Source organism: Peromyscus leucopus, chromosome 16_21 (assembly GCF_004664715.2).
Source record: "Peromyscus leucopus breed LL Stock chromosome 16_21, UCI_PerLeu_2.1, whole genome shotgun sequence".
NCBI lineage: Eukaryota > Metazoa > Chordata > Mammalia > Rodentia > Cricetidae > Peromyscus > Peromyscus leucopus.
The window spans coordinates 73,495,585-73,507,975 of NC_051084.1; the positions used below are offsets into that span (position 1 = coordinate 73,495,585).

Below are 12,391 nucleotides of genomic sequence, written 5' to 3' on the forward strand. Positions count from 1 at the left end.
CATGTTGGTATCATTCTGGTACCCAAAGAATGTTGCAGAGATGGAGTTAGGCAGTGTAAGTGAGGTTTCCTGGGGAACCTCATCCCAGCTGCTGGGATGTTTCCTTTCTTTCTGTTGCTGATGGATGTTTTCTGCCCTATCACACCAGGGGTCCCTCTGTGTGCTGTGAATTCTCTGGGTCCCCCGTGACCACATCAGGTAATTATAGAGACTAGTTCCACACTCAGGATTCCTCTGTTGATTTCCCTCAAGCTCTGACAAACACGATCCCGTTACTATCCACCACTGTGCCTTTACCAGAATGTCGGCTAGACGGACATGCAGGCTTTCTTAGTGACCTTTGTGCTGGCCGTACGCCCTGAAGCTTCTTCTGTGGCTTAAGCGGTTTCCTTTGTGTCAACACTGTATGGATGTACCATCGTTTACGCCTCATCCTGTTGAGGAACACCATGGTTACACTCAGCTTGGGGCAAGTAGGAATGAGGCTGCTCTTTCTACTCGTGAACAGGTTTTTGTGTGAATCTAAGTTGTCAGCTCATTTGGGTAAATATCTGGGCACACGATTGCTATGTTGTGTGATGGGTGTTTGGTTTGATAAGATGCTTCCAGTTGGCCTCACAGATGTGACCACACCATTCTGCATTACCACCAGCAGTGAGAGCCTTCACTGCTCTGCAGCCTCGCCAGCCTTTGGAATTGGCAGACGCTGGGATGTTGGCCATTCTCACAGGCACACAGTGGCCCTCCCTGTTGTCTTCTTAGTTACAGATGGTGCTGAGCTCATCTGCATCTGCTAACTTCTCATCTGTGCATTTAGCCGTTAGAGACATGGCTGGAGATCTTTGTCCAAGTTGAAGCCATCCATTGCTTTGTCCTTTCTGCCTTTTATTGCATATTCTGCACATAAATCCATTTTACAGCTTATCGTTTGATGTGTATTGGTGTTTCGCCTGCACATATGTATGTATAACACATGTATGCAGCACCTGTGGAGACCAGAAGATGCCAGATTCCCGTGATTTACTGATGGTTGTGAGCAGACACGTGGGAGCTGGGAATTGAACTCAGGTCCTCTGGAAGAGCAGTCAGTGTTCTCAGCACCGAGCATCTCTCCAGCTCTGGATACAAACTCTATATAGAGGTGCTTCCGGCCGTCTCTCTGAGCACATGCCTTGTTTACCCATTCTTTTAAAAGAGGCTTTCACAGAACAACAAAAAATTATTTTAATGAAGTTCAACTTATCAGTATTTTTTTTCTTTCATGGATCATGCTTTTGGTGTTGTATTTAAATACTCATTGCCTAACCCAGATTTGCATAGCTTTCCTTCCATGTTATCCTCCAGATTTTTATTTTTGAGCTGTATGTTTAGGTCTATGACAGATTTCATTCATTTTTGTAGTGGCAATATGTATATATGTTTATTTTAATTTTTTATTATTGGTTTATATATGTGCATATCTTAGTGTGTCTATGTGCATGCGCACTGAGTTTTCCTCTCACCTGAATTAGCAGTGTCACACTGTAATAAAAAAACAAGCCACCAAAGGATAGTCTCTCAAGACCATAACATTTCTAGCAGCAACCTGACCAGCATTGACCAGTCGCTATTAAATCTCAAGCATGCTCAGTGACACAGAGGGCACAGGGAGAATGCATGCTCAGGGATGCAGAGAACACAGAGAATGCATGCTCAGGGATGCAGAGGACACAGAGAATGCATGCTCAGGGATGCAGAGAACACAGAATGCATGCTCAGGGATGCAGAGGACACAGAGAATGCATGCTCAGGGATACAGAGGACACAGAGAATGCATGCTCAGGGATGCAGAGGACACAGAGAATGCATGCTCAGGGATGCAGAGGACACAGAGAATGCATGCTCAGGGAGGCAGAGGACACATGGGGAATGCATGCTCAGGGATGCAGAGAACACAGAGAATGCATGCTCAGGGATGCAGAGAACACAGAATGCATGCTCAGGGAGGCAGAGGACACAGGGAGAATGCATGCTCAGGGATGCAGAGAACACAGAGAATGCATGCTCAGGGATGCAGAGAACACAGAATGCATGCTCAGGGATGCAGAGAACACAGAGAATGCATGCTCAGGGAGGCAGAGGACACAGGGAGAATGGAATCATTGTCCTTGTTCTTTTCCAGATGGGAACATTAGAAAATATCCAAATCACCATTCTTGGGTGAAGTGGGGAGAAGTCACCAGGCAAGGCCCACACTGTGAACGTCACCAGTTCTTGACCTTTAGACTTTGGACATTAGAAGGCTGGTAAACAGTATTTGACCCAAAGCCTGCACTGCATAGAGAAACACAGAAAAATCTGTGTAAAGTCTAAAGTTTCTAGCCGTGGCTGGATCGGGAAGACCCTGGTATCTACTCAAGAACCCCGCACACTGTATCACTCTTAGGTAGTGGAGCCCTTTTCTCATTCTGGCCGCGCCTTACCCCGTATAGTGGACTCACAGGGACATGGTCTGCTATTCCTCTTCTCCCTCACTGTCTCAACCTCTCAGCTGCGATTTCACAGTTGATTTCTTCTTTGTCATGTTCACACGTGCATATGTGTACAGGCGTGTTTGCCATGTGTGAGTGTGCATGTGGATGTCGGGAAGCATCCTTCACTGCTCTTCCTCCTTATTCACCGAGGCAGGGTCTCCTCATCAAACTCAGAGCTCACCAACATGGCTAGTCTCCCAGGCAGCTTGCTCTGGAGATGCCGTCTCTGCCTTCTGAGGCTGGAATTGCAGGCTGGCCACAACTACCCGCATTTATGGGGTTCTGAGGATCTGAACTCTGCTCCTCACACTTGCACGGCAGCACTTTCACCATGGAGCCACCTCCCCAGCCCCACAGACCATTTTTGAAAGAAATATTAAGGCACTGATACTAGGAAACTACTAAGCCAAGTGAGACATACTTCCTGCCACATACACTCCACCTCAGACTAATTTAAGTATACACACACAGTGTTGGATGGCAGACCCAAAGTCACATCTGCAAAACTCTTCTGGGGATCTTTTGAATGGACTCCTTAATTCTCACAGCCCACTGTGTAAAACCCTGTGAACCCCCTCCCACCGCCACTCTGGCATGAAAGTGTGACTGTCTGGGTGTTAACTGTTGCCCTATTGACAATTAACTGTTCTGAAATGCCGGGTGAATGAAACCTCTCTGAGTTTTATGTCCCAGGTCAACAATGAAGACACCAACCTTTGGTGGTTCATCTTTCAATTCTAACCCAATCAAACCTGAGGTCTGAGGTGTAAACCATCTGGATCCCTTATCTCATAGTCTTCCTCCACCTCTTCAAACATCTCAGCTTTCTCTGTCCTCTGTATATCAGAGACAAGCCCTTCATTCCTAGAGTATAGCTTAACCATCTGCAAACGGATGGGTATTGATGAGCCTAATTGAAAACAATTTTTTAACCTCCCTGTGAGTTACTAGTCAAGGAGTGAGTCCCAGAGGATCCCAAACAATGCAGGTTATTGCCATCCCTCTTGGTTGCCCAGCAGTTGATAGTAAGATTCCATTGCTGAAGACGTTACATACTCTAGCCAGAGTACTTGGAGAAATCAAGCTGATACTTATCTGGAAGATTTCTCCCTGCTGGCTAGCTTTTATAGCTCTGGAAGGTGCTATGCAGGCTGCTGGGGGAGAAAAGTCATCAACAGTCTATGACTGGTCTGGCAAGATAACCTCATGAGTGTAAGAGTGGCATGAATATTGTGGGTGTAACCAGCTGCTTTCTAATTGGATTTGAGGCCCACTGTAAACCTGGCCCCAAACCCAGGGCTGGGGAGTTCACAGGCCCTATAGGTGAACCTATTACCGTTAAGAACATGGTATCAAACAGCCTTCTAAATATATTGAGAATGATTTTCTGTTTGTTTGTTTGTTTGTTTGTTTATCAAGACAAAGTTTTTCTGTGTAGCCCTGGCTGTCCTGGATCTCGCTGTGTAGACTAGGCTGGCCTCCAACTCACAGAGATCCACCTGGCTCTGCCTCCCAGTGCTGGGATTAAAGACATGTGCCACCAGGCCCAGCTACTGAAAACAATTTAAACAAGATTTAATCTGCAGGTATGTAGGTCAGCCTGGAGACTATAAAACAAAAAGTTGATCAGAACAAAAAGGAGCCTCAAACCAGAAACCTGACACTCATGCCCTTCCTTAGACTGGTGCCAGTGGCTTCTTGGATTTACTTCAGATGATGTTATGTTGTAACGCTGCATCTGAGCTGCTGGGGTCGGAAATAAACGGGGCAGAGTGTAAGCAACAGCAATGGTTATCAGAGTCAGAGAGGCTTGACGTCCCACACCAAGGAGTCAGCTCGGCCCTCTTCTGGATTATAAGCTACCCACTTCTCTTGGAGTCCTCAGTACTACAGAATGCACAAGCCAGCACCCATGTCCTCTTTTATAAGGACAACTGTGTTGGGCAGGGCTGCACCATAATGACCTGCACACATCAGACTCCTAACGCCATCACCCACTGTCCACAGCACAGCCTTTCCACCCATGTGCTCTCTAAGGTTGCTATTCCTATCCCACTAAGAAGCTTTACAATTTTAAAAGTAAACTTTATTCCCCTAAGTCTGCAAAGCTTTTTCTTCCAGAGTCTGTCATCTCTCTCCACTGTTATACCACTATTTAGAACACAAATAATTGTTCTGTCTCCTGACTCCATCTTGGGAATTTTGTAAACATAAAATGGTGATATGTGAAATACCTCAATCAATACTAATGAAAGAATATATTGATTATGAATTACCTTATTATTTATTTCCATTTTTTTACTAATTTAATAACTTGCTTTTTGAATATGAAACTTGCATATTCAATAGTCAATTGTTATCTTATTCATAGAGAATGTACAATTATTTCTACTTATTTTAGAGTATTTTATAATAATAATAATAATAGTGAAGATTTATATTTGGCTGATGGAGAGATAGCTAAGCAATTAAGAGCACAATTAAAGCATTGCAGAGGACCTAGGTTTAGTTCCCAGCACCCATTCTAGGCAGCTCACAACCACTTGAAACTCCATCCCCAGGGGATTGGACACTCTCTTCTGGCTTCCACTGGTATCTGCACTCATGTGCATGCGCATGTGCATGTGTGTGTGTGTGTGTGTACCCGCGCGCGTGTGCGCGCACGTGCGCACATACACACACACAGACACATATTTAAAAATAAAATGAATCTTTAAGACACTTTTTTCTTGGTTGTAGGCAACCTTCAATACATAAAAGCACCTGGAAATGAGCACATGAACAATTACCAATTACTACATGTAACCCAGGCAGCTTTCAAACAAACATCAGCACTGTGATCCTGGCAGGGGAATGTCCTCTCAACAGACCTGAGTGCTGCACTTCATTGAAAATGACTAATGCTGACATGATCAAAGGGTTATAAATGTTGGTGCTAATGACAGCAGAGATGCATTTGGGGAACACTCCCGATTTTCCTTTTTCTCTCAGATTATCTTACTGCTGCATAAACTGAATGTTTTTGGAAGAAGGGAATATTTAAAGGAGTGTGTGGCTTCATATGGAGGGGTAAAGTGCTGCCCCCAATTTTGAAATGTCCACTGAGACAGAGATTTCCCCTTGAAATGAGTTTCAAGCAATCTTAGTTCCCATCATTCCCGCTCATTACAGAAAGATGCTGCTATCCAATATTTGCTAATTATGATCGAGACCAGAAACCCAGCAAATTTCAAAGGGAACAATAGAAACAAACATCTGAAAACCATTTCCTGTGGGTTGCTGTTCCCCGGCTACTCACGGCAGATCTTCCAGTTTGGAGGCTTCGTGTCTCGGATCCAGCAGGTCGTAGCCACATTCATTGTAGATTTCCAAGTAAGAAATGTGTGTCGTGTAGACCTTGCTGCTGTCCTGGGTGGAGAAGAAAAAGGCTTTATGTAACGGCTGAAAACAACTGTTCACTAGAGAGATGCGCCATTTGTCTCCGGGCTTTTCTCACAGAACCCTCCTTTGTCCTTCCACGTTATATGGTTTACATTTGCAGTTTGTGACACTTTTGAGTTGCTGTGGCCATCTGTGTGAAGTGGGTTATTATTTTTTTTTTGTAATACCCAATATCCATGATTACAAGTAACTTCAGTCTGTTAGTTTTTATTGGCTCCACATTATACATAAAATGTCAATGTACACTTGCAGTGAGCCAAGCTGGTTGTAGAACTGAATAATACATCGTTTTTTACTTTCCAGACCCCCCAAAAAAGGCTACTAAAAACAAATAAACAAACAAACTTACATCCTGTGAACAGTCTATTCATAAAAGAGCAGAGGTTATTACTTTGGTTCAAAGACCAGGAGCCAATGTTTCCATTCTTGATCATAATTAATTTTCCTTTACTTTCCTACCACTCAGGATTTTATATTCTTTTAAAAAAAGATTTAATTATTTACTGTGTGTGTGTGTGTGTGTGTGTGTGTGTGCGCGCGCGCGCGCACGCACATGAGTGCAGGTACCCACAAAGGCTAGAAGCGGGCATCAGATTCCCTTCAGCTGGAGTTACAGGCAGTTGTGAGCCACCCAGTGTGGGTGCTGGGAACAAAACTCTACCCTCTGCTAGAGCAGTCGTGCTAACATGGTTTCATACTGATAATAAGTTAAGAAATACTCCTGACCTTGAAAAACTGACATAAGAGAAGAAGTCTACATTTCAAGTCCTTCCAAAAATACCTGGGCACCAGGGAACCACTGTGGCTGCTGCTGTTGTTACTGCTGTTGATAAGTGTTTTCAAGTATTATGTCTAGAAGCCTCCAAATGGAGAAATAAGTGTGATGGGTTTCCAGAGAAGGGTAACTGGAGAAGGAAAACCCTCCCTGGATATGGATGGCACTTTCCCATGGGCTGGAGTCCTGAACTGAGCAAGTGGGGAAAGACAGGAAGGGGCTGAGTGCTAAGTGCATTCATCACTCTGCTTTCTGACTGTGGACACAATGCGACCAGTTGGGTCAGGTTCCCACCACCATGCCCTCCCCACACGGTGTACTTATATCCTCCAACACTAAGGCAAAAACACACCCTACTTTAAGCTGCTTTTGTTGGATATTTTGTTACAGCTCTGGTCAAAGTAGCTAAAATAATACAAGAATATGAAAGAAATGGACACAAGAAAAGAGCGTGAACTTGAGCCATCATCTGTAATGGGGATGTTCTCTTCTTTAGAATTAGGATAAGAAGTCAGGGAAATGGCCAGCCCACTGCCCGGGATAAGGACAATGCCTTGGTTCCTCCAGCTTCTGCTTCTCCTGCAGTTTTTCTGGCATACACACTCCCATCTCACTGAGTGATGTGGCGAGCTACCTTTCTTGGTCCTGTTCAGCATCTGGGTTGCCAGACTGTAATGTAACACATGTGTTTCTTGCAGACAGACATTTCTTCTGCCCCAAACAAATCTGAGCCTCACAATGCTCCAATGTAAGGAGAAGCGAGTCCTGAAACAGATGGAATCCTCCCAAGTCCAGTGGAAATAAGTCCTCACTCCCAGGCCTTTCCAAACACAGGGTGCTCTGGGGTCTTAGTTCCTCTTGAAGAAGGACTTGGCTTCAGTCTCACGCTGAGCTCTCTGATCCAGGGCAATCAGCAGGGGCCTCTGGCTCCAGTCTGCTTCCTAGTCTCCAGCGTGGACACACTTCGTGGAGCACTTTAAGTCATCCGGCTTGTTTCAGTACAATCCACTGTGATTATAACGAATGTGTGTGGCCCACAGCAGAAACTGGTCCATTTCAGGTTCCCTGGCTGTCAGTTGGTCTGGTGGGCTTTCTCCAAGTCCGGGAAATTACTTGGGATGATTCAGAACTAAACAAGGTTTACATGACATCAATGACAAAGGGGTCTCCCAACAACCAACAGATGGTCAGTGCCCTGGAGACTTTTAGACTTCTTTGGTAAGCACAAAGAATATTTTAGAAGAGACAAAGCATACTTCCAATTAGGAGAGGATTTGTTTATTCTATTCAACCTAACCAGGGAAATTGGCTTCATTGGTTCTGAGAGCTTCAAAAGGTTTTCTGAAATTGGCCAGGTATCATTAGACTACATGGACATATATGAATATTAATGAGTATGGAAACAATCATTAAGTATTTGCATATACAAATATTAATGATATATAATAATGATAAAGATTTGTTTTTATTCTTAATTACGTGTCTGTCTCTGTGGGAATGTGCAGGAGATTGTAGTGTCTGCAGGGGTTGAAAGAGGACACTGGATCCCCTGCAGCTAGGGTTTTAGGCAGTTGTGAGCTGCCTGTATGGGTGCTTAGAACAAAACTCAAGGTCTATGCAAGAGCAGGGTACACTCTGAACTGGAGCACCGTCTCCCCAGCCCAAGATCTTAAAATACAACATGCTTGTCGCCCCACAGCAGCTCCATGACGTTGAGACATGAAGCCACATGCCATCAGTGGCACACATCCTCAGAACCCTGACAGCTTACACAACCCTGCCCATCCTTCCAAGAGGACAGCTTTCCACTTTGGTCCACGGCAACAAAAGCTATTGGAAATTACAGCTGCTGTTTGTGAAATGTGTGGGGAAGGGACAAGAGTAGTGTCAGGCACACAGGCGGAAGTGAGGAGAAGGCTCCGGATGTGGCAGTCCCACTCCTCAGCCCCTCCTCCTCCACTTTCCCTGGCTCACACAGTTGGCACTCTTGGGCCAGTGAGAGAAGAGCTGAACTAATGGGTAATTGCTGCTTTATGGACGGCAATTAGAATTATGCAGATCTCAGCAACTTCTTCTCGTCTTTGCAACTCAAAATGCAAATAACCTTCAGTAGGGAAAGCCAGAGTGACTGTTACAGCAGCAGCGCAGATAGACATTTATGCAGAAGTCAAGGACTTGCTGGAGGTGGGAGGGAGACAGAGAGCTTCCAGAACAGCTCAGCCCGTGCTTCCAGAAAATGGAAAGCAGAAACCCACAGGAGTTAAGTGACTCATCACAGGAAATGGATTCAAACACAGCCAACCAAACAAAGCCAATCTGAGCTACAAAGGCACTGGAGGCAGGCGAAGAAGCCGTTTGCCTTACAGAGCTGTGGGCCAGTTATTGTAAGATGTGGACAGAGAAAAGTATCTCAATGGAGGCTCACCTTTTCCAACTATAAAATGGGAATAAAGATGCCTAGTGTTGTAGGTACAACATATGTTGTATTAAAAAGCCACACATGGGGACGAGAGAGAGGGCTTGGTAGTTTAGAACACTTGTTGCACTTACAGAGGACCTGGGTTCAATTCTCAGCGCCCATGTGGTTTCTCACAACCACGCTAACTCTAGTTTCTGGGGGATCTAACACATTCTCCTGGCTTCCGTGGGTAGCAGGCATATGTATAGGACAGACAGACAGACAGACAGACAAGCAAACATTCATAAGTAGGTGGCACATTCAGTAGAGACAGGGGATGACTCTAGAACAGGACTATGTTCACTGCAGTGGGGCTCATATTCTGGCAAATTCTTCCAGCTTCTATTATTACCATGGGAAAATGGCAGTCATGCCATCTGATAGATTTGGTATTTAGGGGCTAGAGGAAGTTATGTATTAGTAGAAGGGTTTCTGACTGCAGAGAGTAAGACACTAGTCGGTCAAAGGTGTCATCTGAGCAGGGAGATGGCTCAGTGGGTGAAGAGCATGCTGTGCCAGCATACAGATCTGCATTCGGATCCCAGAACCCACGTGAAGAGCTGGGTGTGGTGGGGTATGGCCGTAACCCTAATGCTGGGCTGGGCGAAGAGAAGGACAACCCCAGGGTCCACTGATCAGTCAAATCAGTCAGCCCAGGGTCAACAAGAGACCCTATCTCAAAAAGCAAAAACAAAACCAAATCAGTGGAGAGCACGAGAGGACCTCCAGCCTCAACTTCTGTACCACCCCCCCCACACGCACACCCACAGACCCCGACACAGCATTCACCACACCAGCTCCCACTCCACCGAGAAAGCCTAAGTCCCGTAGGCATCTCCGTGGGGCCCCAGCCTTTCTTCGATGAAGTCCCAGCCTCGTATGAGAAGTACCTTCAGAATTTCCATTCCTCCCGCAAAGTCTGAATCTTTCTTTACACGGGAAAGCCAGAGCTTTTCTACAACCCCACATTCCCGAGTGGGCTCAGTGTAATAGATGCCTCGAGCACTTCCTCACCATGGTGTACTTCTGCTGAATATATCAAAGAAAATGGGGACTTGTTTTCTTTACCTTTTGCAACTGCTCAAAAATATATGACAGAGTCCTTGGGATGATGCCTCTGTCGCTGTACCGCTCGGCCCCACCTGTGATGGTGAACGTCTTGCCACTGCCTGTCTGCCCATACGCGAAGATGGTACCATTGTAACCTGCCAGGACACTGCAAGAAGAAACGAAAGAGTTTTAACAGCTAAGTGGACACCCACGTTGGTTGTGGTGCCTCATGGTTGAATAGCAACCTTATGGATAGCACTGAAAATATATTTATAAGGTATTGACAAAATATATGATGATCCAGCTAGAAGTGTGTGTGTGTGTGTGTGTGTGTGTGTATGTGTGTGTGTGCGCGCGCGCGCGCTCATGCCTACAGGTGCCTGTGTAGGAGTGCATATAGAGACCAAAGGTTAACACTGTGCATCTTCCTAATCCTTCTCCACCATATTTTTGAGTCAGTCTCTCTCACTGAACTCAGAGAGTCCAGGACCCCCAGGGAGCCTCCTGTCTTCCCCTGCCTATCTCCTGGTGTAGTGGGTAGCCATTCCAGCTTGGATCTGGAAGTTCCAACCCCCATTGAGACTCTGGCAACTGTCATGCCTACGAGGCGGGGCCAAGGGAGGCGCTGGAAACCGGAGAGCTGGATGGGCCAGCGCTCTCGCTCGGTTCCTGGACCCTAGACGGTGGAGGTTGACTGAGCAGAGCTCCAGAGAACACCGCTGGACTGCGATACACCTTCCCCAGACCCCCCACAATCTACCTATTCCTTCATTTGTAAGTCATCCACTAAATAAATCTTCCTTTTAACTACGTGGAGTGGCCTTAATAATTTCACCAATATCCTGGATCACAGCGCCTGCTGCCAGGCTGGTTTATGTGGGTGATGGAGAGCAAACGTGGGTCGTCATGTTTGGGTGGCAAACCCTTTCCCCCCTAAGTCGTTCCCTGGCCCTCGGAACGGTTTTTAACCCAGGAATCTTAGGATCTCAATGTCTTTCTCCAGGGAAGGACATCCCATGCAAATGGAGTCCGGCATCATTCTACTGTCTTTGGGTTTTACTGAACTAGACTTGAAGAATGAGTTGAGAAAAATCATCTCAGGGAAACATTGTGATTTGGCAAGGTGTCTGTCTGCCTCCCTATGTTAAATACTCAAATCCCTGTTAAATACTCAAATCAGTAGCCATCCCTGCATTACGGAGTACACCTTTTTACAACCGTGGCTCTTGTATTTCTCTATGTAATACTTAATACCAACAGAAAGTCCTCGGGACCCCCCCCCCAATGAGATATATATGTATGTGTGTGTAATATATATATATATATATATATATATATATATATATATATATATGGAAGATGTTGGCCCACATGTGCTACTCAGCCCAGCCAAGCATCCTGTGATTTGATTTGGTCTTGGGAAGCCTTTGAACATAGGCTTTTGACAATGTGCTCTGTGTGATGTGGGCTTTGAAGAGTGGGCCTTATACCCACGCCCCATGCAATAGGAAACTCTTACAGTTTTTCTGTCTTTCTTGCTACAAGTGGCTCCTTCATCTACAAGATGTTTCCCTCAAACCAGCTACCATGGTGTCAGCTAATGGGACTCATGTTCCACATGGTTTTAAGCAGACAGCTCCTCCGAGATCACTTTTCACCATTTGCATGGAGAATCCTGCTCTACCCTGGCTACTGAGACTCTGTCAACAGTTCATTCTAGATCTCTCTCTGCTTCAGTGACATGTTGAATGACCTGTCCTCACAGTGTCCCGAGATAACACAGGGGTTACCCAGACCTTGTTCTGAAGAGCTCAGTTAACCCTTAGCATCTTATGCAGCTAGAAACCACACAAACGCTGTGTTCATCAACAGACGGATGTGTGCTCTGCTCTGTGCAGAGACGCTAGGATGGCTCACAAACCTGAAGGGCTTGGTACAGGGAGGGGGAAATCAAAGCCACTGTGTGCCAGTGCTGTTTCCAAGTCGGGCGATCATGTTTCCACCTCGCCTTCACATTGAAACTGTCCACTGTGGACATCTCAGCTTGTCAGGCTGTGGTTCCCATGACGCATGGAGTTGGAGTGTTACTGAATCTTTTCCATCAATGGAATCTGTCACCAAGGAGACAGAGGTGTCTCATTGGAGTATCATATG

General features: G+C 45.7%; 1 protein-coding gene across 1 annotated transcript in view; it reads right to left on the bottom strand.

The window, feature by feature from the left end:
• The window catches only part of Kif6 (kinesin family member 6), a 317,253-nt gene that overhangs the window by 247,030 nt on the left and 57,832 nt on the right, over positions 1-12,391 (bottom strand). The window contains exons 4-5 of the mRNA XM_028882504.2: positions 10,256-10,403; positions 5,812-5,921 (exon numbers count right to left, since the gene is read on the bottom strand). Of these exons, the coding sequence (XP_028738337.1) occupies positions 5,812-5,921; positions 10,256-10,403 (258 nt within the window). The remainder of the gene's footprint in view (positions 1-5,811; positions 5,922-10,255; positions 10,404-12,391) is intronic.